The sequence below is a fragment of the Salmo salar genome, chromosome ssa08 (assembly GCF_905237065.1).
Source record: "Salmo salar chromosome ssa08, Ssal_v3.1, whole genome shotgun sequence".
In the NCBI taxonomy this organism is placed as follows: Eukaryota; Metazoa; Chordata; class Actinopteri; order Salmoniformes; family Salmonidae; genus Salmo; species Salmo salar.
In genome coordinates this window covers 23,074,156-23,102,009 of record NC_059449.1, presented here as the reverse complement: position 1 = coordinate 23,102,009, position 27,854 = coordinate 23,074,156, and the positions used below count along the sequence as shown (strand labels likewise).

Here is a 27,854-nt window from a genome sequence, read left to right as displayed (position 1 = left end):
CCATCTACTGTCTAACTAAACCTCTTCATCTACTGTCTAACTAAACCTCTTCATCACCATCTACTGTCTAACTAAACCTCTTCATCTAATGTCTAACTAAACCTCTTCATCACCATCTACTGTCTAACTAAACCTCTTCATCTACTGTCTAACTAAACCTCTTCATCACCATCTACTGTCTAACTAATCCTCTTCATCACCATCTACTGTCTAACTAAACCTCTTCATCACCATCTACTGTCTAACTAATCCTCTTCATCTACTGTCTAACTAAACCTCTTCATCTACTGTCTAACTAAACCTCTTCATCACCATCTACTGTCTAACTAAACCTCTTCATCTACTGTCTAACTAAACCTCTTCATCACCATCTACTGTCTAACTAATCCTCTTCATCTACTGTCTAACTAAACCTCTTCATCACCATCTACTGTCTAACTAATCCTCTTCATCTACTGTCTAACTAAACCTCTTCATCACCATCTACTGTCTAACTAATCCTCTTCATCTACTGTCTAACTAAACCTCTTCATCTACTGTCTAACTAAACCATAAAATAGAAGAAACTAAGTAACCATTAAGGGTCAGAGAAGAAGAAGGGAGGAGAGAGTCTTAACAGTTCAGTATTTTTAATGGTTGGAGTACAGCATGACAAAGCATAGGCGGACATCACTCATTCAGTCATTCACATACAGCAGTTAGTTAGTTATTTCCCTGATGTTTCAAAGATGCAGTTCTGGTTTAGTAGGGCATGCTTAATGAGCAGAAAGTAGGAATTCCAGCAAAATTCCAGAAACTTTATTTCCCCCAAAATTCCAAGGTTTTTCCAAAAACTCAGGTTGAAAGATTCCCAGAATCGTAATGTATTAAGCAGGGAATCTGGAATCCTTCAACTGGGATTTCTAGAAAATTAACCGGAATATTGCAAGCATAGCAGAGAGGACATAAAAACACATTTCAGCCTTCATTTTAGGATTAAAGTATAATAGAACTAGAAGCAGTATGTGAACATCAACGTTGGGTTCCATTCCACTTCAATTCCAGGCAATTCATATACTACACTGAAATTCCAATTGTAATTCCAATTCTCGTCAATGCTTTTAAATGAGGAACATTTGGAATTTGGTTTACTTTCTGAATTAACTGCAAACTGAAATTGAATTCATCACAACCCTGCTGGACAAACAGTAGTTGTGAAACTATTTTGTCTAGATTGGCTTTGGATCAGCAAACTTTTCCCCAACAGGAAATATGAATATGTAAAATAAGATATTTTTTCCCATGACAAACAGTTACTTAAACATTTAACATATAGAAATGTGCTGTATGAAATCAGGCTACATGTGAAATCAGGAAACACGTGAAATCAGGTTACACGTGAAATCAGGTCACACGTGAAATCCGGTATCACGTGAAATCAGGTTACACGTGAAATCAGGTAACACATGAAATCAGGTTACACGTGAAATCAGGTTACACGTGAAATCAGGTTACACGTGAAATCAGGTAACACATGAAATCAGGTTACACATGAAATCAGGTTACACGTGAAATCAGGTTACACGTGAAATCAGGTTACACGTGAAATCAGGTTACACGTGAAATCAGGTATGACACGAAATCAGGTAACACATGAAATCAGGTTACACGTGAAATCAGATTACACGTGAATTCATGTAACACGTGAAATCAGGTAACACATGAAATCAGGTAACACATGAAAACAGATTACACGTGAATTCATGTAACACGTGAAATCAGGTAACACATGAAATCAGGTAACACATGAAATCAGGTAACACGTGAAATCAGGTAACACGTGAAATCAGGTAACACATGAAATCAGGTAACACATGAAATCAGGTAACACGTGAAATCAGGTAACACGTGAAATCAGGTAACACGTGAAATCAGGTAACACATGAAATCAGGTAACACATGAAATCAGGTAACACATGAAATCAGGTAACACGTGAAATCAGGTAACACGTGAAATCAGGTAACACGTGAAATCAGGTAACACATGAAATCAGGTAACACGTGAAATCAGGTAACACATGAAATCAGGTAACACATGTATGTGTGTAGTGTTCAAGTTGGAAACAATCCTAATTTCTGAACAGTGAACATGCAGATTGAATGAGTTTGACAGCTCTTTCCAGAAACTAAGTGTGGATAGAAAAACTGCAACTGCCTACCAACTAGTAAGCTTACTATTCCCTATGCAGTGCACTACTTTTGACAAGGGCCCATGGGGCTCTATAGGGAACAATCAAAAGTAGTTCCCTATACTGGGAATAGGCTTCCATTGGGACACAGCCTGTAAATATAAATGGCCACCATTTTTTTACAACCACATAATGGTAGGTTTGTGTGCTAATTCAAAGTGTACACTCCCCGCGTCACCCCCCCCAACTCCCCCATTTAAAAAAGTAATACGCAGACATCAGCATTCAGCTACTAGGTTTATAAAATATCATACACAGTGATGAACCTTTATACGGTCCGTCTAGATAGTACAACTCTAAGGGAAGGGCACTATTCCCTACGTAGTGCACTACTTTTGACCCGAGCCCTATAAGCCCTTGTAGTGCACTATGGAGGGAAAAGGCCATTTGGGATATCATTTCCCTCCTTTTTTTGGTTTTGTAAACTGTTGACATTCAGAGCCCCGCCCCCTCATCTGAGGGTTGGTCATGTGACCAGACCACCTGTCACGTATTCAGAGATGTGGAGAGATAGAGAGAGAGAGAGAGAGAGAGAGAGAGAGGAAAACAGAGTATTAGTAGTTGTCAGAAATCTGTATTAGAAGTATCAAATAAAACCTTCCACTGACTGATCAGCCAGCCAAATAATAACACAATCAACATGATTGTACCTTTCAGCCAACTCTGGAGTGTGTGTGTGTACCTACATGGATCCTCCTTTTTGTAAACACACCCATTCCCTCGACATTCCTCTTTTTCACACCCCACACCAATACCATACAGAATCAATAATGAAAGCGATAACATCACAAATAAATAATACATCAAAACAAATAAATAATGAATGACAATAAATAAATTATGAATGAAAACAAAAAAATAATGGACTTTCAAATATAATAGTTACTTAAATGCTATATCAAAGCAAGCAGGTTGGCTTTGAGTGCGGAGATTGTCATTGCGTGAGGCTTCTTGCAGTTTGGTGATGATGCTACGTATGTCCAGTTTGTCCCTCGTTGTGTGGTTGCAGTACTTGCACAGCATACTGTAGGTTACTGTTAAAAAAACTTAACAGTCATTTGGGACCTGTTATGACATCACTCTTATGTCTTCCAGCGTGTCACACGTTCTCTGTGATGTCACACAGGCGCTTTGTGATGTCACAGAGGTTCCTTATTTATGATGCCACAGAGGCTCTCTATGATGTCACAGGAGATTAGACCCGTCTTGTTTCATCCATCTCATCTCTCTCTCCTTTCAATTGTGCTTCTACTGTTTTTTTTCACTACGTGGACTTGTTGCAGTTCACACATTCATTCCCCACTCAGCCTGGTGACTGACTGATTGGCTGGCAACCCTGTGTAGTGGGTCTAGAGGTCAGAATTGAAAGGTCAACCTCTTTGTTGTTATAGGGGTCAGAGTTCGTTGGTTCAGTTCAGAGGGCGGTGAGTGTGCGGAACAGCTGTGTGAGGCAGAAGACGGAAGCAGTGAGGGCAGTACACTGCTTGGCAAGAAGCTTGGTGCTGAGGTCATGACAGCTCCGCCTCCCGCTCGCCCTCTCCGCTGCCAGCACAAACTCCCGGTACGTTCTGGCCACGTCCGCCAGCCCCGCTAGTGCCTCGGCATTCCTCCGGTCGCACCGGTCGCACCCGGAGAACCACAGGCACATGCCGGCCATGCCCACCAGGGTCCTGAAGCTGTCGGAGAGGGAGAAGAGCATCTCGTCCGGGGTCTGCCCCACCCGGACCACCTTCTGACAGCCGGCCATCAGCCTCCGGGCCTCCATGTGGAGAAGACGCTTGTTTTCTGAGAAGTGGGTGGCGCAGGTCTCCCTGGGGTGCCTCCCCCCTTTCCCCCCCATCCTCCCCCCCTGCAGGAGGGTGAGAAGCTCGTCCACGTCACTCCGGATGGTCTGGAACCCTGCGGGGGGCGGTGGGAAGCGGCGGTGGCGTAGTCGGCTGATATCATCATGGAGACTTGACTGGGACAAGAAGCAGTTGGACGGGGAAAGGAGTGGGGAGAGGAGAGGGGTGAGCTCCATGGAGGAGGAGGGGGGCAGGATGGAGCGAGGAAAGGAGGGAGAGAGGAGGGGGGAGGAGGGAGGGGAGGAGGACAGGAAAGAGGAGAGAGGAGGAGAGGTCGTGAGAGGGAGGGCCAGCGCAGAGGAAGAGGGTTGGGAGGCGGGAGGAGAACTTGTCCGGCAGGAGAACTCGTATACTGTCAACTCATCGTCGAAGCTGTCACCCCCGCTGAAACAGTTGGTATAAACCAGCGGTGGCGGACACCTGCATGCCTCCAGGGGCGTCTGCACCCCCTCCAGGACCGTCTCGCACCCTGATGCCAGCACCGAGCTACACCCAAAATCAGGCTTTGCTGGGGAATAGGATTCCATGTGGGCCTGGTTGGGCTGGGTCTCACAGGTGGAGGTGAAGACCCCACAGCCTGTAGTCAGAGTGTTCAGCAGGCCTGCCTCCTCACCTGGGGGTTTACAGAAGCTGTTGCTCCCAAATGGCCGTCCTCTCATGTTATAACCAGGGAAGCTGAGCCCCGGTCCGTTCAGACTCTGTGTGGTCACCACTATAGCAGAGGGGCAGGAAACCAATGGAGCGGACATTTTGGGGCCTGATAGGGGTTCAGGGCAAGGCTCTGGCTTGGGTTCTACTCTGATGGGGGAGGATTAGAAGAAGAGAAATTCAGACTCTGTGTGGTTACCACTAAAGCAGGGGGATAAGTAGACGACAAGGCGGCCATTTTGGAGCGTATGGATAGTGGTTCATGGTCTGGTTTGGGCTCTACGCGTATGGGCACGGGAGAGGAAGGACAGGAAGTTAATGGGGCGGGCATTTTGTGGATAGTGGGGCCTGGGGAGAGTAGTTCAGTGACTAGTTTGAGCTCCAGACAGATAGGTGCAGGAGCCATAGGAGGGGCAGTTTCCACTGTAGCAATGGGACAGGTAGGCAACTTGACAATCATTTTGGGATGATCTGGTTTGGACTCAAGAGAGATGGGTGCTAAAGGGGGAGGAAGGGAGGATCCGTAGACCATCACAACCTTCTCGACCACCTCCTTGACCTCCGAAACCGTCAACCTCGTGATTTCCGCCCCGGCCGTCTCCACAACAACCTCGCCAACCTCCGATTCTGTCAGCGTAACCTCGGAATCATCCGACTCTGCCAACGCCACCCCGGAATCTTCCAAATCCTCCACTGTCACCAATTTTGTGACATCGTCGTCCTTGGTGGTTTCGGTGGTGACCATTACCTCAGTCTTGTTGCTGGTGGTCTCCGGAGAAGGGTTCCTGTTGGGGCTTCCCACCCCAGAGAGGGTGAGGGTTTCCTGGGAGCGAGATAAATAGAGGGGCAGGTTCTGGATCTTCCCCCGTAATGTGGAGGCCGAGAGGCTTTGCCCGATGATGCCCGGTGAGCAAGGCCGGAGGAGGAAGCCTGTTGTAGGTGATATTGGAGACTCTTTGGGAATGTTAGCCATAGCTGAGTTAGTGTTAGCTGAATTAGCATTAGTCATAGCTAAGTTAGCATTACCTGTAGAATCATTGCTAGTTGTAAGGGAATACATTATAGCATTAGCTTCACTGTTAGCCGTAGCAAAATCGGCATTAGCTATAGTGTTAGCCGGAACAGATTTGATGCTATTTGTATCTTTGTGATTAGCAGTGCCTAAATCAAAATCAGAGCTAACTGTAGTCTCAGTGTTAGCCATGACAAAATGAATGTTGGCTGTAGCTGCAATGTTAGCCGTAGCAACATCAGTGTTATCAGTAACATAATTAGTGCTAACTATAGCTTCATCATTGTCAGTTTCTGCTTTCCCTTGGCTTGTCAGGTCTTGGTGACTGATAGTGAGTTTTCTATGGACTTGAGTCAAGCAGCTAATGTCCTTCTCTCCGTCTGAGTGTGTGAAGGGTTTGGGTTGAGACCCCACATTCCCATCCTTGCTATCACTCTCTCCCCTCTTTGTGTGGGGGATGGAGGGGGCTGGGAAGGGTGGCAGTGGAGAGGTGGGGGGAGGAGGAGCAGAAAGGGGAGTCACGCTCTCCTCACCACCAGCCACGCCTTGTTCACCCCCCATGTCCCTCCCATACACACCTGGATGGGAGATACTTATTTGGGGTACGAAAGAAGCTACCTGATCCTCGTCTTTCGTTAGACACAGAGGTCGTCTACTAAACTGGGACCCCCTAACAGAGGATGGATCTTCAGAAATGAGAGAAAGCTGTCTCTCCTCTCTGTCGCTCTCCCCCTCCTCCCCTGTTTCCTCCCCCTCTGCCCCTCCTCCTCCTTAATCTCAGTCAGAAACATGTGACATGTGAATGGTCCTGCTTCTCCGCCCCCCTCCTCCTCCTCCATCTCTCCCTCCACCTCCTCCCCGTCTCCTCTCCGATCAGTGCTCTCCTTGCCGTCTGGTTCTACTCTACAGCGGACAGCCGTGATGGAGAGGGAGGCTGCCGTCACCAGGGCAGTGACCGATTTGGACTCCATCACGTCAGGCTCCGTCTCCATGGACTGCCGCCTGCTCCTGGAGCTCCTATGGAGGTTAGCCTTCGGGTTATCAGGCGCCCGTGGATCTCCCTTTGGGTTACCAGGCACACATGGCTCTCCAGGTCCCCGATGGGACCCCTCTGGGCTGGGCTTGGTGAGGATAGGCTTGGACTCGAGCTGGGACGCCTCCCCCTCGGCGTGGCTCAGAGAAGAGACAGTAGGACATGGGTTCTGGCTCTGCTCAGAGGGTTCTGGGTCCAGACTCAGCTGCTGGCTTTCATCTGAACTCTCTGTCCGGTTCTGTGCCCGGTCCGGATACTGATCAGGAATGTGATCTGGGTTCCAGTCCCTGTTCCGCTCCTGGTTTTGGTCCGGTCCAGGGTAGGAGACTGTTGAGGTGAAGTCGGTCTGCATGAAGGAACGCCGCTTCTTCGATCTTTTCCTAGAGAGCCTGGAGAACATCTCTCTCCCTCCTCCTCCTTCGTTGGTCTCTCCCTCTCTACCCTCCTCTCTTTCATGCCTCGTTCCTTCAGCCAGGCTGATTCTGATGTCACTCAGGCTCACAGTTTGCTGCGTCATTCCACTCATCATCTCGGCTGAAAAATCTGGAAAAAATGAAAACTTTATGTGACGAAAGAAATCAGAACAAACCTTACATAATTAAATGCTTTCCAGATATCTATTGACCTCAGATCATCAGGAATTAGAACCTTTCATCCATTTAATCTCATTAATCTCTCTTTATACATCACTAATTAACTGGAGAATACGCACTATACTTCTCACAGTTTTATCTAATATGACCAGTTTCAGTTCTTCAAGTAAACACTTAAAAACTAAAGCTGTTAAGTTAACACCATAACGGACCTAGTGCAATTAAGTTCATAACCCCACCAACCTCTGGACACCTAATAGGGAACTAACTCTTACACCTTACAGTACAGTAATAACCCTGACACACCTCGGGACACAGTCCCTGATGTTGGGTCTTCAGGCGAGGCAAACCGATCCCTCGCATCAAAGAACTCCTCGTCAGAACTGCTGTCCCCGAACCCTGGAGGCGGCTGGAGGATGGGCACAGGCTCCAGGGTTAGGAGCGCCCCCTGCTCTTCCTCCTCACCACCACCCTCCTCTTCCTCAGTCTCAGGGTGAGGGTGGGTGAGGCTGCGGGTGCGGGTGCTGTCAGGGGTAACATTAGGGCAGATATTGTAGTAATGCCTTGCGTCTCTCTGCTCGAATGTAAACACACAGTCCATAAGTGAGGAGGAGGAGGAACGGGGACGTCCGGATAAGGAAAATTCCTCCTGTCCAGTTCCTTCATTACTCCTCCTCATCTCTTCCCTCTTCTCCTCCTCGTCCTCATCGTCACTCGCCTCCGGAGGACTGGGGAGGTACTCCAGCATGAGAGAGAGCTCAGCATAGTTCAGGTTCTCAGAGGGGTCAACCACGGGGGTCACAGGTTCAGAGTTCATGGAGTCAGGGGTCATGGGAGAATGGTGAGTGTTGACCCAAGCTCCGTTGCCCGATCCCCTCCCTCTTCCCCCTCCTCTGCACTCTCCTCCCCCTCCTCCTCCTCTCCACTCTCCTCCTCTCCACTCTCCTCCTACCCCTCCTCTCCACTCTCCTGACACCTCTCCACCTCCTTCTCCTCTCCACTCTCCTGCCCCTCCTTGGGGTGAGGATGCACCCCCTCGTGGGTGAGGCTGGGGATGGGGGGCTCCACTGTGAGGCGGAAGGGAGGGTGAGGGTGAGGGAGGGAGGAAGAGCAGGCGATCAGGTCATCTTCCTCCAGAGCATCCAGGGAGTCACTGGAGATGCTGGTCATGAAACGAGAGTCAGTACGACACGAGTCTGACGCCTCCTCTGATACGGACGGGTGCTCTTCTGTCGTAGCTCCCCGAACCTCCCCTCCTCCTCTCTCCTGCTCTGCTTTCCTCTCCCCTCCACCTCTCTCCTCCTCTCCTTTCCTCTCCCCTCCTCCTCTCTCCTCCTCTCCTTTCCTCTCCCATCCTCCTCTCTCCTGCTCTCCTTTCCTCTCCCCTCCACCTCTCTCCTCCTCTCCTTTCCTCTCCCCTCCACCTCTCTCCTCCTCTCCTTTCCTCTCCCCTCCACCTCTCTCCTCCTCTCCTTTCCTCTCCCATCCACCTCTCTCCTCATCTCCTTTCCTCTCCTCTCCTTCTCTTTCCTTCTTTGCGCTCTCGTCCTCTCTTTCTCTGTCGTCTTCCTGCAGTCCTCTGTTCTCTGCACCTCGTTGTTTCTCGGACTTCGCCTCTCCCCCAGTGTCTTTCTTTCTCTGGTCCCCAACTCCTCCCACCTTCTCCTCAATTCTCTCCTTCTCTCTGTTTTTTCTCAGTGGAGACATAGTTCCGTATTTCATATTTTTCTCTTGTTCTCCTTCTCCCTTCTTTTTCCTCTCCTCTCTCTCCTTCCTCTCTTTCCTCTCCTCTTTCCTCTCCTCCATAATCCGGCGTAGACCGACAGGGTCTGATGTGGTTCGCTTGTTGTTATGGGATACAAGGGAGATGAGAGTGTCCATGTCCATGTCGGAGGAATCGTCCGAGTCACTGCCACACCGCGACACATAACCTATAAACACACACACATCATGACAACATGAAACCTGTAACACATAACCTATAGAAACACACCATGACAACATTAAACCTGGAACACATTACATCATGAAAAAACAGTTCCGCAACTTGATTTTCATGATAGGTTTACTTATCTATCTGCTTACAGTATATACTGCACTATCTGACACACAGATACAACCTAGTTCTACTGTCTGACACACAGATACAACCTAGTTCTACTGTCTGACACACAGATACAACCTAGTTCTACTGTCTGACACACAGATACAACCTAGTTCTACTGTCTGAAACACAGATACAACCTAGTTCTACTGTCTGACACACAGATACAACCTAGTTCTACTGTCTGACACACAGATACAACCTAGTTCTACTGTCTGACACACAGATACAACCTAGTTCTACTGTCTGAAACACAGATACAACCTAGTTCTACTGTCTGAAACACAGATACAACCTAGTTCTACTGTCTGACACACAGATACAACCTAATTCTACTGTCTGACACACAGACACAACCTAGTTCTACTGTCTGACACACAGATACAACCTAGTTCTACTGTCTGACACACAGATACAACCTAGTTCTACTGTCTGACACACAGATACAACCTAGTTCTACTGTCTGACACACAGATACAACCTAGTTCTACTGTCTGAAACACAGATACAACCTAATTCTACTGTCTGACACACAGACACAACCTAGTTCTACTGTCTGACACACAGATACAACCTAGTTCTACTGTCTGACACACAGATACAACCTAGTTCTACTGTCTGACACACAGATACAACCTAGTTCTACTGTCTGAAACACAGATACAACCTAGTTCTACTGTCTGACACACAGATACAACCTAGTTCTACTGTCTGACACACAGATACAACCTAGTTCTACTGTCTGACACACAGACACAACCTAGTTCTACTGTCTGAAACACAGATACAACCTAGTTCTACTGTCTGACACACAGATACAACCTAGTTCTACTGTCTGACACACAGATACAACCTAGTTCTACTGTCTGACACACAGATACAACCTAGTTCTACTGTCTGACACACAGATACAACCTAGTTCTACTGTCTGACACACAGATACAACCTAGTTCTACTGTCTGACACACAGATACAACCTAGTTCTACTGTCTGACACACAGATACAACCTAGTTCTACTGTCTGACACACAGATACAACCTAATTCTACTGTCTGACACACAGACACAACCTAGTTCTACTGTCTGACACACAGATACAACCTAGTTCTACTGTCTGAAACACAGATACAACCTAGTTCTACTGTCTGACACACAGATACAACCTAGTTCTACTGTCTCCTTCTTTTCTCTTCAACTATCTAATTATTTAAACATTCTAAACTGATATTATTACATTGGCAGATGTCAACTCAACAATTCAAAATCTTTATTGAAAATACATGGCACTTTTCAATTCCTTAAATGACTGAAAGGACCCTGTCCCTGTTGTGAATAGCCTGGTAGTGGGGTGGTATCGTACCTTCCTCAGCAGAGACTTGGTGTGTGTGTGTGTTTGTGTTCGTCTGTGGTAGCATACCCTCCTCGGCGGACACACGGTGCTGCTTGGCGTCCTGTGTCCAGGGGAAGATGATGAGGCTGGGGTCCACTAGGGCACGACAGTACCCTGCCACCAGACAGGACAGTTCCTTAGCTGCTACTGACTCCAACAACAGGGTGATAGGCTGGGGAGAGGAGGAGAGGAACAAGGGACAAGAGAAGAGGAGGAGAGGATAGGAGGGGGAAGAAAGAGAGGAGGGAGGGAGAAGAGAGAGAGGGGGAGGGGAGTAGAGGAGAGCAGAGCAGAGCAGAGGAGGTCAGGGGAGAGAAGACGATGCTTCAGTGATAAAAACACGTCTTTCAGTAGTAAGAAAATAGCTTTTGGGGAAATTGGCTTTGTAGCGTGTGTCTGTGTGTGTGTGTGTGTGTGTGTGTGTGTGTGTGTGTGTGTGTGTGTGTGTGTGTGTGTGTGTGTGTGTGTGTGTGTGTGTGTGTGTGTGTGTGTCTGCTAGTGCGTGCATGCATGTCTGTGTTTGTGTATCATACCATACCTTGATGTCCTGTAGATATATCTTGACCAGACTAACACGGTCAGACTCTGGCAGCAGCTCTATGCGTGTGATACTGCTGAACTCTGTGAGTGTGGTCATGATGCTCAGTTTGTGGTTCACCACCTGACTGATACCGTACCGCGACCCCACCAACAGGGTCACCATCGACTCTCTGTCCTGGAGCTATGGAGAGAGAGAGAAAGAGGGGGAGAGAAGAGAGGGAGAAGAGAGGGAATGAAGTTCTCATAGACAGTTGAGGTCAGTTGAGCGTTTTCTCGACTAGATCTGTGGGTAAGGGAGGTGCATCGTGTTAGTACTGAAGATCCATGTGGTTTCTCCCTTAGATCTCTGGGTAAGGGTGGTGCATTATGGGAGTACTGAAGATCCAGGTGCTGTGGCCACCTAATTCCCGCTCCAACAACCAGCACTTCCCAACTCAAGGTGTAACTTTGGCCTGAAAACATGGCACTCCCTGGCCACACCACCAGGGGGTGCCAAAATAGAATAATTAATAGCTCTGTCATGCCCACTGAAACCCATCATATCCTGTCAGTAGACAGAGATGAATAGAGAGGTACTGTAGCTCTGTCCTCCCCACTGAAACACATTATATCCTGTCAGTAGACAGAGATGAATAGAGAGAGAGAGAGAGAGAGACACCATGACAGGGATACGTTGGTAGAGATAAATAGCAGTAGAGATGAATACATCATGCCAGCACTGACAAAGAGAAATAGAGAGATAATATAATCCTTCAAATTGGTGCTAAGCAACTACCATCATGATATAGACAGAAATAACTAGAGATAGATAGAGCTAATCTCTCTCCTACCATCATGATATAGACAGAGACAACTAGAGATAGATAGAGCTAATCTCTCTCCTACCGTCATTATATAGACAGAGATAACTAGAGATAGATAGAGCTAATCTCTCTCCTACCATCATGATATAGACAGAGACAACTAGAGATAGAAGGAGCTAATCTCCTACCATCATGATATAGACAGAGATAACTAGACAGCGGTAATCTCTCCTCTACCATCATGGCAGAGTTACAGAGACAACCAGATAGAGGTAATCTCTCTCCTACCATCGTGGTAGAGATACAGAGACAACTAGATAGAGGTAATCTCTCTCCTACCATCATGGTAGAGAACCAGAGATAACTAGATAGAGGTAATCTCTCTCCTACCATCATGGTAGAGATACAGAGATAACTAGATAGAGGTAATCTCTCCACTACCATCATGTCAGAGATACAGAGATAACTAGATAGAGGTAATCTCTCCACTACCATCATGGCAGAGATAGAGATAACTAGATAGAGGTAATCTCTCCTACCATCATGGTGGCGCTGAAGGACTTCCCGCCAAAGGACTTGAGGTCACACAGCTCCTCCAGGTAGTTAATCTTCGCCTGATTGGCCGACAGCACCTTCTGCTTTGGCTCCTGTGATTGGCTCTTCTTCATGTGATAGCCAATGGCCTTTCTCAGATCCTTCTCCCTCATGTTCCTCAGGAGGGTTGAAGAGATAAAGTTCTCAATGCCCCAACTTTTCCTGTAGAGAAGATAGAGGGAATATGATCAGCTGTAATGTTCAGTTCTAATAGAGGGAATATGATCGGCTGTAATGTTGTGTTCTAATAGAGGGAATATGATCAGCTGTAATGTTCTGTTCTAGTAGAGGGAATATGATCAGCTGTAATGTTGTGTTCTAATAGAGGGAATATGATCAGCTGTAATGTTGTGTTCTAATAGAGGGAATATGATCAGCTGTAATGTTGTGTTCTAATAGAGGGAATATGATCAGCTGTAATGTTGTGTTCTAATAGAGGGAATATGATCAGCTGTAATGTTGTGTTCTAATAGAGGGAATATGATCAGCTGTAATGTTGTGTTCTAATAGAGGGAATATGATCAGCTGTAATGTTGTGTTCTAATAGAGGGAATATGATCAGCTGTAATGTTGTGTTCTAGTAGAGGGAATATGATCAGCTGTAATGTTGTGTTCTAATAGAGGGAATATGATCAGCTGTAATGTTCAGTTCTAATAGAGGGAATATGATCAGCTGTAATGTTGTGTTCTAATAGAGGGAATATGATCAGCTGTAATGTTGTGTTCTAATAGAGGGAATATGATCAGCTGTAATGTTGTGTTCTAATAGAGGGAATATGATCAGCTGTAATGTTGTGTTCTAATAGAGGGAATATGATCAGCTGTAATGTTGTGTTCTAGTAGAGGGAATATGATCAGCTGTAATGTTGTGTTCTAATAGAGGGAATATGATCAGCTGTAATGTTCTGTTCTAATAGAGGGAATATGATCAGCTGTAATGTTGTGTTCTAATAGAGGGAATATGATCAGCTGTAATGTTGTGTTCTAATAGAGGGAATATGACCAGCGGGACGTGAGGGACGTACGTGATGATCTTGAGTTTGGTCCGAGGTGACTGTCCACAGCTGGCTAGTCTCTCCTGTATGTGCAGGGCTGCCAGACGCAGGGCCGTGTTGCAACGCATCTCCACCGCAAAACGCTCCTGTAGCACATCATTTATACCCTACACACACACACACACACACACACACACACACACACACACACACACACACACACACAGTGATGTTACACACACAAACAAACACACACACACGGTGATGTTACACACACAAACACACAAACACACAGTGATGTTACACACATACACACACAGACACACACACACGGTGATGTTACACACACAAACACACACACACACAAACACACAGTGATGTTACACACACACACACACACACACACACACACACACACAAACGGTGATGTTACAAACACACACAAACAGACACACACACACAGTTAGTGATGTTACACACACGTACTCACATATATTCACATCCATGTTATGCAACCTCCACTCCTCACTCACACACACACACACACACACACACACACACACACACACACACACACACACACACACACACACACACACACACACACACACACACACACACACACACACACACACACACACACACACACACACACCTGCAGGTAGAGGTACTGGAAGGCAGTGGGGTCGTCTTGTAACAGGTGCTCAGGTTCTCTGGGTATAAAACACACTCTGAACAGACACCTGTAGTCATGGACTTCCTTCTGATGAACCACCTGGAGATGGACAGAGGGAGGGGGGGCGGGGTTGGATACAGGGGCGTGTGAGTATAACGGATGTATCCTGTCCTCTTTATGGAGTAACAGTAGTTTAGTGATGCTATCCTTTGCGCGTGTGTATGTGTGTGTGTGTGTGTGTGTGTGTGTGTGTGTGTGTGTGTGTGTGTGTGTGTGTGTGTGTGTGTGTACCTGTTGTATCCTCTCCTCTTCATGTAGTAACAGTAGTTTACTGATGCTATACTTCTGTTCCAGAACCAGAGAGAAGTGTTCGATACGAGACAGAGACAGTTTCTCCTTCAGGGTCATCACTATGTCCTGGGAGGAACCAGAGAGAACAGGAGACAGGGTCATCACTATGTCCTGGGAGGAACCAGAGAGAACAGGAGACAGGGTCATCACTATGTCCTGGGAGGAACCAGAGAGAACAGGAGACAGGGTCATCACTATGTCCTGGGAGGAACCAGAGAGAACAGGAGACAGGGTCATCACTATGTCCTGGGAGGAACCAGAGAGAACAGGAGACAGGGTCATCACTATGTCCTGGGAGGAACCAGAGAGAACAGGAGACAGGGTCATCACTATGTCCTGGGAGGAACCAGAGAGAACAGGAGACAGGGTCATCACTATGTCCTGGGAGGAACCAGAGAGAACAGGAGACAGGGTCATCACTATGTCCTGGGAGGAACCAGAGAGAACAGGAGACAGGGTCATCACTATGTCCTGGGAGGAACCAGAGAGAACAGGAGACAGGGTCATCACTATGTCCTGGGAGGAACCAGAGAGAACAGGAGACAGGGTCATCACTATGTCCTGGGAGGAACCAGAGAGAACAGGAGACAAGACACTGATTTGTTAGGCCAGTTAAACTATATGGTTGAGGTCAATTGGGATTTCAGTTGACTTGCTGAATGGACTACATTGAAAGGTCTGTAGAATAGGGTGTAACAGTACACAGTATGTACACAGTCAGTCAGTAAGTCTATTGTCTGAGCCAGGACGGCCTGTAGAGGAGGAGTCTATTGTCTGAGCCAGGACAGCCTGTAGAGGAGGAGTCTATTGTCTGAGCCAGGACGGCCTGTAGAGGGGGAGTCTATTGTCTGAGCCAGGACAGCCTGTAGAGGAGGAGTCTATTGTCTGAGCCAGGACGGCCTGTAGAGGAGGAGTCTATTGTCTGAGCCAGAACGGCCCATGGAGGAGTCTATTGTCTGAGCCAGGACAGCCTGTAGAGGAGGAGTCTATTGTCTGAGCCAGGACAGCCTGTAGAGGAGGAGTCTATTGTCTGAGCCAGGACGGCCTGTAGAGGGGGAGTCTATTGTCTGAGCCAGGACGACCCGTAGAGGAGGAGTCTATTGTCTGAGCCAGGACGACCCGTAGAGGAGTCTATTGTCTTAGCCAGGACGGCCTGTAGAGGAGGAGTCTATTGTCTGAGCCAGGACAGCCTGTAGAGGAGGAGTCTATTGTCTGAGCCAGGACAGCCTGTAGAGGAGGAGGAGTCTATTGTCTGAGCCAGGACGGCCTGTAGAGGAGGAGGAGTCTATTGTCTGAGCCAGGACGGCCTGTAGAGGAGGAGTCTATATGTTTCTGTAGCATGAGGCAGCTTGATGTTCATGTTCACCCCTGGACAGGACACTAATTGACAGTATTTTTAAATAGTTTTTTCTCATTTAACTAGGCAAGTTAGTTATGAACAAATTCTTTTTTACAACGACGGCCTACCGGGGAACACTGGGTTAACTGCCTTGTTCAGGGGCAGAACAACAGAGTTTTATTTTGTGAACTCGGGTATTCGATCTAGCAACCTTTCGGTTACTGGCCCAACGCGCCCCAGTATAGTTCCTTAACAAATCAAATCAAATTTTATTGGTCACATACACAAATTTAGGAGATGTTATTTCGGGTGTAGTGAAATGCTTGTGTTCATAGCTCCAACAGTGCCGTGGTATATAACAATTCACAACTATACACACAAATCTAAAAGTAAAATAATGGAATTAAGAAATGTATAAATAAATATTTGGTTGAATATGGTGTCGAAGCAGTGTGGTATCATATAGTAAAATAAAGTTATCTTAACAAGGGTGTTGGGCCTTGGTCTGTCTATTATATTAGTAGTATCATCAGGATTCTACTTATAATATGATACTGTAGTATGTGTATGATATAGTTACCTTGACAGTGGTGTTGGGTTCAAACTTGAAGGCCTTGGTCTGTCCGTTCTCCAGATACACCTTTAGAACGTTGGGGAGGAAGAGCAGCGAGTTGCCCTGGAAACCAGAATAATCAGGAAATAAGGGTGTGTTATTATTAGCTAAATACTTTACTGATATCAGATAAATATTAGAGAAGGGGACAAATAAGTGTTTTGAAAGGTAAGCTACCTGAGCTTGTGGTGATGACAGCTCAGCTAACATTAAACACTCTGAATGACTCCCAAATGGCACTCAATAATGGTTCTTCTAAGTTCTTCTAAGTTCTTGGAACAACCTTAGGGTTCTTGGCACTGAAAATTGCCCCCAAAAAGGTTCTTCCAAGAACCCCATAGGAGGTGGGGTTCATCGAGGAACCTCGTTAGTTGGTGGGGGTTCTTGCAGGAACCTAACTGCCCAACTGAAACGTTTGGATTTGAATTTGAAAGGACAGCATGTGTAGGAACTTAATTGAACAATGTAAAGATCTCCTCAATTTAAGGTATTGATATTGTTTTATGTTTTCATATTTGTTTACCTCATTTTTGGATCATAATAAACACTAAAAACTAAAATATTGTGTTATTGTTGTGCGTATTATTATTAATAATAATAGTATTTTGTTGTTGTTGTTGAGGATCCATTAAAAGGGGTTATATGAAGAACCCCTAAAGGACGCTCCAGGAACCTTTACGTTTTAGAGTGGATGTCTGCCTCTCTCTCTGTCTCTCAATTTCTATTTCACATTAAGGGCTTTATTGGCATGGCAAACATATGTTTACATAGCCAAAGCAAGTGCAATAAATAATAAACAACAAAAAATGAACCGTAAACATTACACTTACAAAAGTTCCAGAAGAATAAAGACATGCATCATTTGGTGTTTTACGTTGTACATTTTAGCAGAATTCTGCATGCAGAGTGTCAATATGGTGTTTGTCCCATTTTGTGAATTCTTGTTTGGTGAGCGGACCCCAGAGCTCACAACCATAAAGGACAAAGGGTTCTATAACTGATTCAAGTATTTTTAGCAAGATCCTTGGTATGTTGAATTTTATGTTCCTGTTGATGGCATAGTAGGCACTTCTTGCCTTGTCTCTCAGATCGTTCACAGCTTTGAAGAAGTTACCTGTGGTGCTGATGTTTAGGCCGAGATATGTACAGTTGAAGTCGGAAATTTACATACACTTAGGTTGGAGTCATTAAAACTCATTTTTCAACCACTCCACAAATTTCTTGTTAAACAAACTATAGTTTTGGCAAGTTGGTTAGGACATCTACTTTGTGCGCACGACACAAGTCATTTTCCCAACAATTGAGAAACTTAAAATTCACTGTATCACAATTCCAGTGGGTCAGACATTTACAAACACTAAGTAGACTGTGCCTTTAAACAGCCTGAAAAATTCCAGAAAATTATGTCATGGCTTTAGAAGCTTCTGATAGGTTAATTGACATCATTTGAGTCAATTGGAGGTTTACCTGTGGATGTATTCCAAGGCCTTCAAACTCAGTGCCTCTTTGCTTGACATCATGGGAAAATCAAAACAAATCAGCCAAGACCTAAAAAAAAAAAATGTGTAGACCTCCACAAGTCTGGTTCATCCATGGGAGCAATTTCCAAACGCCTCAAGGTACCACGTTAATGTGTAGCAACAATAGTAAGCAAGTTTAACCTCTCTGGGGCAGGCGGGACGAATTCGTCCCACCTACGTAACAGCCAGTTGAATCCTGTGGCGCGATTTTCAAAACCTTTGAAATGCTATTACTTCAATTTCTCAAACATATGACTATTTTACAGCTATTTAAAGACAAGACTCTCGTTAATCTAACCACACTGTCCGATTTCAAAAAGGCTTTACAATGAAAGCAAAACATTAGATTGTCAGCAGAGTACCAAGCCAGAAATAATCAGACACCCATTTTTCAAGCTAGCATATAATGTCACAAAAACCCAGAAGACAGCTAAATGCAGGACTAACCTTTGATGATCTTCATCAGATGACAACCCTAGGACATTATGTTATACAATACATGCATGTTTTGTTCAATCAAGTTCATATTTATATCAAAAACCAGCTTTTTACATTAGCATGTGACATTCAGAACTAGCATACCACCCGCAAACTTCCGGCGAATTCACTAACAATTTACTAAATTACTCACGATAAACGTTCACAAAAAGCATAACAATTATTTTAAGAATTATAGATACAGAACTCCTCTATGCACTCGATATGTCCGATTTTAAAATAGCTTTTTGGTGAAAGCACATTTTGCAATATTCTAAGTACATAGCCCAGCCATCACGGGCTAGCTATTTAGACACCCGGCAAGTTTAGCACTCACCAATATCAGATTTACTATTACAAAAGTTTGATTACCTTTTGTTGTCTTCGTCAGAATGCACTCCCAGGACTGCTACTTCAATAACAAATGTTGGTTTGGTCCAAAATAATCCATCGTTATATCCGAATAGCGGCGTTTTGTTCGTGCGTCCCAGACACTATCCGAAATGGTAAATCAGGGTCGTGCGCATGGCGCAATTCGTGACAAAAAAAATCTAAATATTTCATTACCGTACTTCAAAGCATGTCAACCGCTGTTTAAAATCCATTTTTATGCCATTTTTCTCGTAAAAAAGCGATAATATTCTGACCGGGAATGTCCATTTAGCTAAACAGAGGAAAGAAAACAAAGCTTTCGGTCGACGCGGGCACGAGCCTGAGTCTCACAGTACTGTAACCAGCCACTACCCAAACGCGCTACTTTGTTTCAGCCAGAGCCTGCAAAGCCACAATTCAGCATTTTGCCGCCTTCTGAGAACCTATGGCAGCCGTAGGAAGTGTCACGGGACAGCTAAGATCCTCACTCTTCAATAAACAGAGACAAGAAGAACGACACCTTGTCAGACAGGCCACTTCCTGCATGAAATCTTCTCAGGTTTTTGCCTGCCATATGAGTTCTGTTATACTCACAGACACCATTCAAACAGTTTTAGAAACTTTAGGGTGTTTTCTATCCAAAGCCAATAGTTATATGCATATTCTAGTTACTGGGCAGGAGTAGTAACCAGATTAAATCGGGTACGTTTTTTTATCCAGCCGTGTCAATACTGCCCCCTAGCCCTAACAGGATAAACACCGTGGGACCACGCAGCCGTCATACCGCTCAGGGAGGAGACGCGTTCTGTCTCCTAGAGATGAACGTACTTTGGTGCGAAAAGTGCAAATCAATCCCAGAACAACAGCAAAGGACTTTGTGAAGATGCTGGAGGAAACAGGTACAAAAGTATCTATATCCACAGTAAAACGAGTCCTATATCGACATAATCTGAAAGGCTGCTCAGCAAGGAAGAAGCCAGTGCTCCAAAACCTCCATAAAAAAAGCCAGACTACGGTTTGAAACTGCAGATGGGGACAAAGATCGTACTTCTTGGAGAAATGTCTTCTGGTCTGATGAAACAAAAATAGAACTGTTTGGCCATAATGACCATCTTTTTGTTTGGAGGAAAAAGGGGGAGGCTTGCAAGCCGAAGAACACCATCCCAACCTTGAATCACGGGGGTGACAGCATCATGTTGTGTGGGTGCTTTGCTGCAGGAAGGACTGATGCAATTCACAAAATAGATGGCATCATGAGGATTGAAAATTATGTGGATATATTGAAGCAACATCTCAAGACATCAGTCAGGAAGTGGGTCTTCCAAATGGACAATGACCCCTTTCATTTTCTCGCTTTCTCTCTCTCCCTCCAACCCTTTCTCTCTCACTCTCTCTCTGTCTCCACCCCTCTCGTTCCGCTCCCTCCCTTCACCCTTCTCTCTCTCCACTCCACCCAACGTTGTGGCAAAATGGCTTAAGGACAAGAAAGTCCTGAGCTCAATCCTATAGAAAATTTGTGGGCAGAGCTGAAAAAGCATGTGCGAGCAAGGAGACCTACAAACCTGACTCACTTACACCGTTACACCAGCTCTGTCGGGAGGAATGGGCCGAAATTCACCCAACTTATTGTTGATAATGATAATGATAATGCATAGGATTTTCCCAAGGTTTCTGTTGACGCATATCCCACTGTCTCTCTCTCTCTCTGTCTGTCTCTCTCTGTCTATCTGTCTCTGTCTCTCTCAATTCAATGTAAGTGATTTATTGGCATGGGAAACGTACAGTTGAAGTCGAAAGTTTACATACACCTTAGTTAAACACATTTAAACTCAGTTTTCACAATTCCTGACATTTAATCCTAGTAAGAATTCCTTGTTTTAGGTCAGTTAGGATCAACACTTTACTTTAAGAATGTGAAATGTCAGAATAATAGCAGAGAGAATAATTTATTTCAGCTTTTATTTCTTTCATCACATTCCCAGTGGGTCAAAAGTTTACATACACGCAATTTGTATTTGGTAGCATTGCCTTTAAATTGTTTAACTTGGGCCAAACGTTTCGGGTAGCCTTCCACAACAAGTTGGGTGAATTTTGGCCCATTCCTCCTGACAGAGCTGATGTAACTGAGTCAGGTTTGTAGGCCTCCTTGCTCCCACATGCTTTTTCAGTTCTGCCCACAAATTTTCAATAGGATTGAGGTCAGGGCTTTGTGATGGCCCCTCCAATACCTTGACTTTGATGTCCTTAAGCCATTTGCCACAACTTTGGAAGCATACTTGGGGTCATTGTCCATTTGGAAGACCCATTTGCGACCAAGCTTTAACTTCCTGACTGATGTCTTGAGATGTTGCTTCAATATATCCACATAATTTTCAATCCTCATGATGCCATCTATTTTGTGAAGCGCACCAGTCCCACCTACAGCAAAGCACCCTCACAACATGATACTGCCACCCCTGTGCTTCAAGGTTGGGATGGTGATCTTCGGCTTGCAAGCCTCCTCCTGTTTCCTCCAAACATAAGGATTGTCGTTATGGCCAAACAGTTACATTTTTGTTTCATCAGACCAGAGGACATTTTTCGAAGAAGTATGATCTTTGTCCCCATGTGCAGTTTCAAACCGTAGTCTGGCTTTTTTATGGCTGTTTTGGAGCACTGGCTTCTTCCTCGCTGAGTGGCCTTTCAGGTTATTTTGATATAGGACTCGTTTTACTGTGGATATAGTTGCTTTTGTACCTGTTTCCTCCAGCATCTTCACAAGGTCCTTTGCACTGAGTTTCAAGGTAGGCCTTGAAATACACCCACAGGTACACCTCCAATTGACTCAAATTATGTCAATTAGCCTATGAGAAGCTTCTAAAGCCATGACATAATTTTCTGGAATTTTCCAAGCTGTTTAAAGGCACAGTAAACTTAGTGTATGTTGACTTCTTACCCAGTGGAATTGTGATACAGTGAATTATAAGTGAAATAATCTGTCTGTAAACAATTGTTGGAAAAATTGCTTGTGTCATGCACAAGGTAGATGTCCTAACCGACTTGCCAAAACTATAGTTTGTTAACAAGAAATTTGTGGAGTGGTTGAAAAAACAGTTTTAATGACTCCAACCTAAGTGTATGTAAACTTCCGACTTCAACTGTATGTTAACATTGCCTAAGCAAGTGAAATAGATAATAAATAAAAGTGAAATTAACAACAAAAAATTAACAGTAAACATTAAACTTACAAAATTCCAAAAGAATAAGACATTTCAAATGTCATATTGTCTATAAACAATGTTGTAATGATGTGCAAACAGTCAAATAGTTAAAAATAAATAAACATAAATATAGGTTATCTTTCTCTCTCTCTCTATATATATATATATATATGCCTCTCTGTCTTTCTCCATCTGTCTCTCTGTCTATTATACTGTGTTTTTCATGTTCCTCCTCTCACCCCCTCTCTCCCACTCTCTCCTCTTCCTCCCCCCTTTCAATACATTATTCTTCTGTAATCACAGCTGTTCTGAAGGGAATCAGACTGGCATTGATCCAACCACTCAATCTCTTCCTGTTGTTCTCTCTCTCTCGCTCCACCTCCCCTCTCATCTCTCTTTCATTCTCCCTCCACCTCTCTCTCTCTCTCTCTCTCTCTCTCTCTCTCTCTCTCTCTCTCTCTCTCTCTCCCCTCCACCCTTCTCTCTTTCTCTCTCTCTCTCCCCCTCCACCCTTCTCTCTCCGCTCCCCTCTAATCGTTAATAGTGTGTTTACACTGAGTATACAGAACATGAACAACTCCTTCCTAACATTGAGTTGCACCCTCCCTTTGCCCTCAAAACAGCCTCAATTTATCAGGTTATGGACTCTACGATGTGTTGAAAGTGTTCCACAGGGAGGCTGGCCAATGTTGACTCCAATGCTTCCCACAGTTGTGTCAAGTTGGATGGATGTCCTTTGGGTGATGAACCATTCTTAATACACACGAGAAACTGTTGAGTGTGAAAAACCCAGCAGCGTTGCAGTTCTTGACACAAACTGGTGTTCCTGGCACCTACTACTAAACCCCGTTCAAAGGCACTTAAATCTGTTGTCTGGCCCATTCACCCTTTGAATGGTACACACACAATCCATGTTTCAATGGTCTCAAGGCTTGAAAATTATTCTCACCTGTCTTCTCCCGTCATCTACACTGATTGAAGTGGATTTAACAGGTGACATCAACAAGGGATCATATCTTTCACCTGGATTCACCTGGTCAGTCTATCTCATGGAAAGAGCAAGTTTTCCTAATGTTTTGTAAACTCAGCGTATTCTTCTGTAATCAGGGAATCATCCAGCCCTCGATACGACCACTCTGTCTCAGGTTGAGTCCCAAATGGAACCCTATATCCTATATGCCAAAGTTCTGGTCAACAGTAGTGCACTATATAGGGAATAGGGCTCTGGTCAACAGTAGTACACTATATAGGGAATAGGGCTCTGGTCAACAGTAGTGCACTATATAGGGAATAGGGCTCTGGTCAACAGTAGTGCACTATATTGGGAATAGGGCTCTGGTCAACAGTAGTGCACTATATAGGGAATAGGGCTCTGGTCAACAGTAGTGCACTATTTAGGGACTTGAGATGCAGCATCTGTCTCTGATCACTAGCGGAAGCTTGTGGTCCACCCCCCGCCCCCTTATCTCAACCGTTCCTTTCTGTATGGAGTCCTCCAGGGAGAACCTTCCTCCTCACGTGTATTTACAGGAAAGGGACAGGACATCTAAATCACCGTGAACTGGGTTTCCAAGCCAAGCAGTGAGGATAGGGAGGAATATAGGGTTGTTACATGGCTGAGAGATAAACCACTTGTGACTAGCTACATACAGCAGTCATGTCAGCTCCATAAAGCATTTACAGACATGTCCATCTGGTGCTTTAAAAGTCACTACATAGAGTAGATTATACATGAATCCTGGACAGATATGACACAACAGCTTCATAAAGGGCTTATAACACGTCATGCATTGACAATAGGGTGTCATAAGAGTCTGACGTACCTGAGAGTGACTGTTGACTTCAACCTCCTCAGCAAAGCGAACTTTGACTGGGTTGGACCGGAGTTTAGCTCTCTTCTCTGGGGTGATGAAGGAAGACTTGGGTCCCTGAGAAACCACAGGAGGAGAAATTAGGACTTGAGTCCCTGAGAAACCACAGGAGGAGAAATTAGGACTTGAGTCCCTGAGAAACCACAGGAGGAGAAATTAGGACTTGGGTCCCTGAGAAACCACAGTAGGAGAAATTAGACAGAGTTTCCAAAAGGCACAAGGGTACAGACTGCAGAGCCTGTGGTTTACCTGTAATGCTCCCAGCATAGACAAATAACATACTCCTCTCCCTACCTGGGTTCACACCCCTTCTCCTTCCTTCATGTTGTGTCTGCCTCCTTCCTGTATCTCCATCTGTTTCTATACCTATCTAAATCAAGTGTCAGTAAACCCTAAAAAATCTAGATCTGAAAACGAACAGGTAGTGGATATACAACAGAACCTCAGAGACACTAATCTGACTGATCAACCCAACAGGCTGATATACAACAGAACCTCAGAGACACTAATCTGACTGATCAACCCAACAGGCTGATAAACAACAGAACCTCAGAGACACTAATCTGACTGATCAACCCAACAGGCTGATATACAACAGAACCTCAGAGACACTAATCTGACTGATCAACCCAACAGGCTGATAAACAACAGAACCTCAGAGACACTAATCTGACTGATCAACCCAACAGGCTGATAAACAACAGAACCTCAGAGACACTAATCTGACTGATCAACCCAACAGGCTGATAAACAACAGAACCTCAGAGACACTAATCTGACTGATCAACCCAACAGGCTGATATACAACAGAACCTCAGAGACACTAATCTGACTGATCAACCCAACAGGCTGATAAACAACAGAACCTCAGAGACACTAATCTCAGACAAACCTAAATGTTACTTTCATGTAAACTGAAAACTTAATCACTAATATTGTTGCTGTTGTGGTTATGAAGTGGTTTCTCCACTGTAGATAACGCCAACCACTGCAACACATCCAGGGAGTGTTCCTAATGGATACAACTGTGTGGGGGTTGTTGAAAAGAGTCAGTGTTCCTAATGGGTAAAACTGTGTGGGGGTTGTTGAAAAGAGTCAGTGTTCCTAATGGATACAACTGTGTGGGGGTTGTTGAAAAGAGTCAGTGTTCCTAATGGATACAACTGTGTGGGGGTTGTTGAAAAGAGTCAGTGTTCCTAATGGGTAAAACTGTGTGGGGGTTGTTGAAAAGAGTCAGTGTTCCTAATGGGTAAAACTGTGTGGGGGTTGTTGAAAAGAGTCAGTGTTCCTGATGGATACAACTGTGTGGGGGTTGTTGAAAAGAGTCAGTGTTCCTGATGGATACAACTGTGTGGGGGTTGTTGAAAAGAGTCAGTGTTCCTGATGGATAAAACTGTGTGGGGGTTGTTGAAAAGAGTCAGTGTTCCTGATGGATAAAGTGTGTTGTTAAAAATATCTGTAGTTGCCCATTCATCAACACGCAAGCAAGCAGACACACACACACACACGTCAAGGCCACACTACTAGGTCATAATAAAGGTTGTGACAACACTCTGCTGCCTGTGGGGAACCATGATGGAGCACCTGGGGGTGTGTGTGGTTTCTCTGTTGGTGAAGAGAGCAACTGCTAACTGAAGGAAGAATACAACATGGAAAACATAGTGACTCACCGCTGAGTTTCTGAGGACCGTTATCATCACAGAGTACTGACACTCCCTAGGGGGAGGGAGAGGAAGAGAGAGAGAGGAAGAGAGAGAGAGAGAGAGAGAGAGAGAGGGGGGGTCAATATGAGGAATAAATGCTGTTGTGTTTGTGAGTGTGTATGCATGCATGTGTGTGTGTGTGTTTGTGCGTGTGTGTTATTGTACCTGATGAGGTCAGCCGCTTGCTCTGGGGTCAGGTCGTCGACGGCCACATTGTTGATCTTTACGACCTGGTCGCCAGGGACTAGCCTTCCATCAGCCGGCCCCGCTACCCACACACACAAACATACACACAGATTCCTCTTCCTCATCATCTTGATCAACAGGGTATATAACAGATCATTGCTGATAAAGGCTTCCAAAGATCTATTTATTTCCAAAACACCAAGAGACCTCTCTGTCTCTCTGTCTCTCTCTTGCTCTCTCTCTCTCTCTCTCTCTCTCTCTCTCTCTCTCTCTCTCTCTCTCTCTCTCTCTCTCTCTCTCTCTCTCTCTCTCTCTCTCTCTCTCTCTCTCTCTCTCTCTCTCACTACTCTCACCCTCACTCTCACTCTCTCTGTCTCTCTCTCTCGATCTCTCAGGGTTTATGAGTCAACAGGAGAGAGGGCAGAGCAACAGGGACAGAGAGACAGAGACAGATGGTGGTATTACTGAGATCAGTGCCAGAGAGCCCAGACTCAGGGGGGCCACTCACACCCCGGCCGTTACTATCTGTAGTATGTGTGTCCATCTGATGTGGTGCAGATAAACAGCAAACGTGGTTTCAAAAAACAAATAAAGCAACACCTCATGGCACAACGCCTCTCCCCAATGTGACCTACTGGTTGTGTGTATGTACTGACATGTGACCTACTGGTTGTGTGTATGTACTGACGTGTGTGTAACTGATAGATGCACACACACTACATGCTAATGTTATTCAATGTATGTAAATTGTAAAGTCTTTTGTCTGTAATTTCTTTCACATTATGTGTCGGAACCCAGTAAGACTAGCTGTCCCCAGTTAGACTAGCTGTCCCCAGTTAGACTAGCTGTCCCCAGTAAGACTAGCTGTCCCCAGTTAGACTAGCTGTACCCAGTTAGACTAGCTGTCCCCAGTAAGACTAGCTGTCCCCAGTTAGACTAGCTGTCCCCAGTTAGACTAGCTGTCCCCAGTAAGACTAGCTGTCCCCAGTTAGACTAGCTGTACCCAGTTAGACTAGCTGTACCCAGTTAGACTAGCTGTCCCCAGTAAGACTAGCTGTCTCCAGTTAGACTAGCTGTCCCCAGTTAGACTAGCTGTCCCCAGTAAGACTAGCTGTCCCTAGTAAGACTAGCTGTCCCCAGTAAGACTAGCTGTCCCCAGTTAGACTAGCTGTCCCCAGTTAGACTAGCTGTCCCCAGTAAGACTAGCTGTCCCCAGTAAGACTAGCTGTCCCCAGTAAGACTAGCTGTCCCCAGTTAGACTAGCTGTCCCCAGTTAGACTAGCTGTCCCCAGTTAGACTGGCTGTCCCCAGTTAGACTAGCTGTCATCATTGGAGTGGGCTAATGGGGATCCTAATAAACTCAAATACTGTCCATTATCTGACTGATATTTTTCTCTGTTGGGCATATGATTGGCCAATATGATGTATCTAATGTCTGATATGGCTATTGTTCACAATTGCAACTATATACAGTAGGTCTGTGAGGGTAGTCTATATACAGTAGGTCTGTGTGGGTAGTCTACATACAGTTGGTCTGTGGGGGTAATCTATTTACAGTAGGCCTGTTTGGCCCTGTCCGGGAGTATCGTCGGATGGGGCCACAGTGTCTCCCGACCCCTCCTGTCTCAGCCTCCAGTATTTATGCTGCAGTAGTTTATGTGTCGAGGGGCTAGGGTCAGTCTGTTATATCTAGAGTTTTTCTCCTGTCTTATCCGGTGTCCTGTGTGAATTTAAGTATGCTCTCTCTAATTCTCTCTCTCTC

The 27,854-nt window shown here is 45.3% G+C and overlaps 1 protein-coding gene across 1 annotated transcript in view; it reads right to left on the bottom strand.

Moving 5' to 3' along the window:
- Positions 1-612: 612 nt before the first annotated feature.
- LOC123744179 (FERM and PDZ domain-containing protein 3) overlaps positions 613-27,854 on the bottom strand; it is a gene marked incomplete at its 5' end in the record, with an annotated part of 31,476 nt that continues 4,234 nt past the window's right edge. Inside the window, 18 exons of the mRNA XM_045722628.1 lie at positions 613-4,281; positions 4,426-4,870; positions 4,945-5,650; positions 6,529-7,092; positions 7,665-7,932; positions 8,077-8,133; positions 8,343-8,564; positions 8,856-9,289; positions 10,880-11,024; positions 11,391-11,573; positions 12,735-12,951; positions 13,815-13,951; positions 14,440-14,559; positions 14,752-14,877; positions 16,731-16,826; positions 24,156-24,260; positions 25,874-25,919; positions 26,072-26,174. Of these exons, the coding sequence (XP_045578584.1) occupies positions 3,643-4,281; positions 4,426-4,870; positions 4,945-5,650; positions 6,529-7,092; positions 7,665-7,932; positions 8,077-8,133; positions 8,343-8,564; positions 8,856-9,289; positions 10,880-11,024; positions 11,391-11,573; positions 12,735-12,951; positions 13,815-13,951; positions 14,440-14,559; positions 14,752-14,877; positions 16,731-16,826; positions 24,156-24,260; positions 25,874-25,919; positions 26,072-26,174 (4,613 nt within the window). The remainder of the gene's footprint in view (positions 4,282-4,425; positions 4,871-4,944; positions 5,651-6,528; positions 7,093-7,664; positions 7,933-8,076; positions 8,134-8,342; positions 8,565-8,855; positions 9,290-10,879; positions 11,025-11,390; positions 11,574-12,734; positions 12,952-13,814; positions 13,952-14,439; positions 14,560-14,751; positions 14,878-16,730; positions 16,827-24,155; positions 24,261-25,873; positions 25,920-26,071; positions 26,175-27,854) is intronic.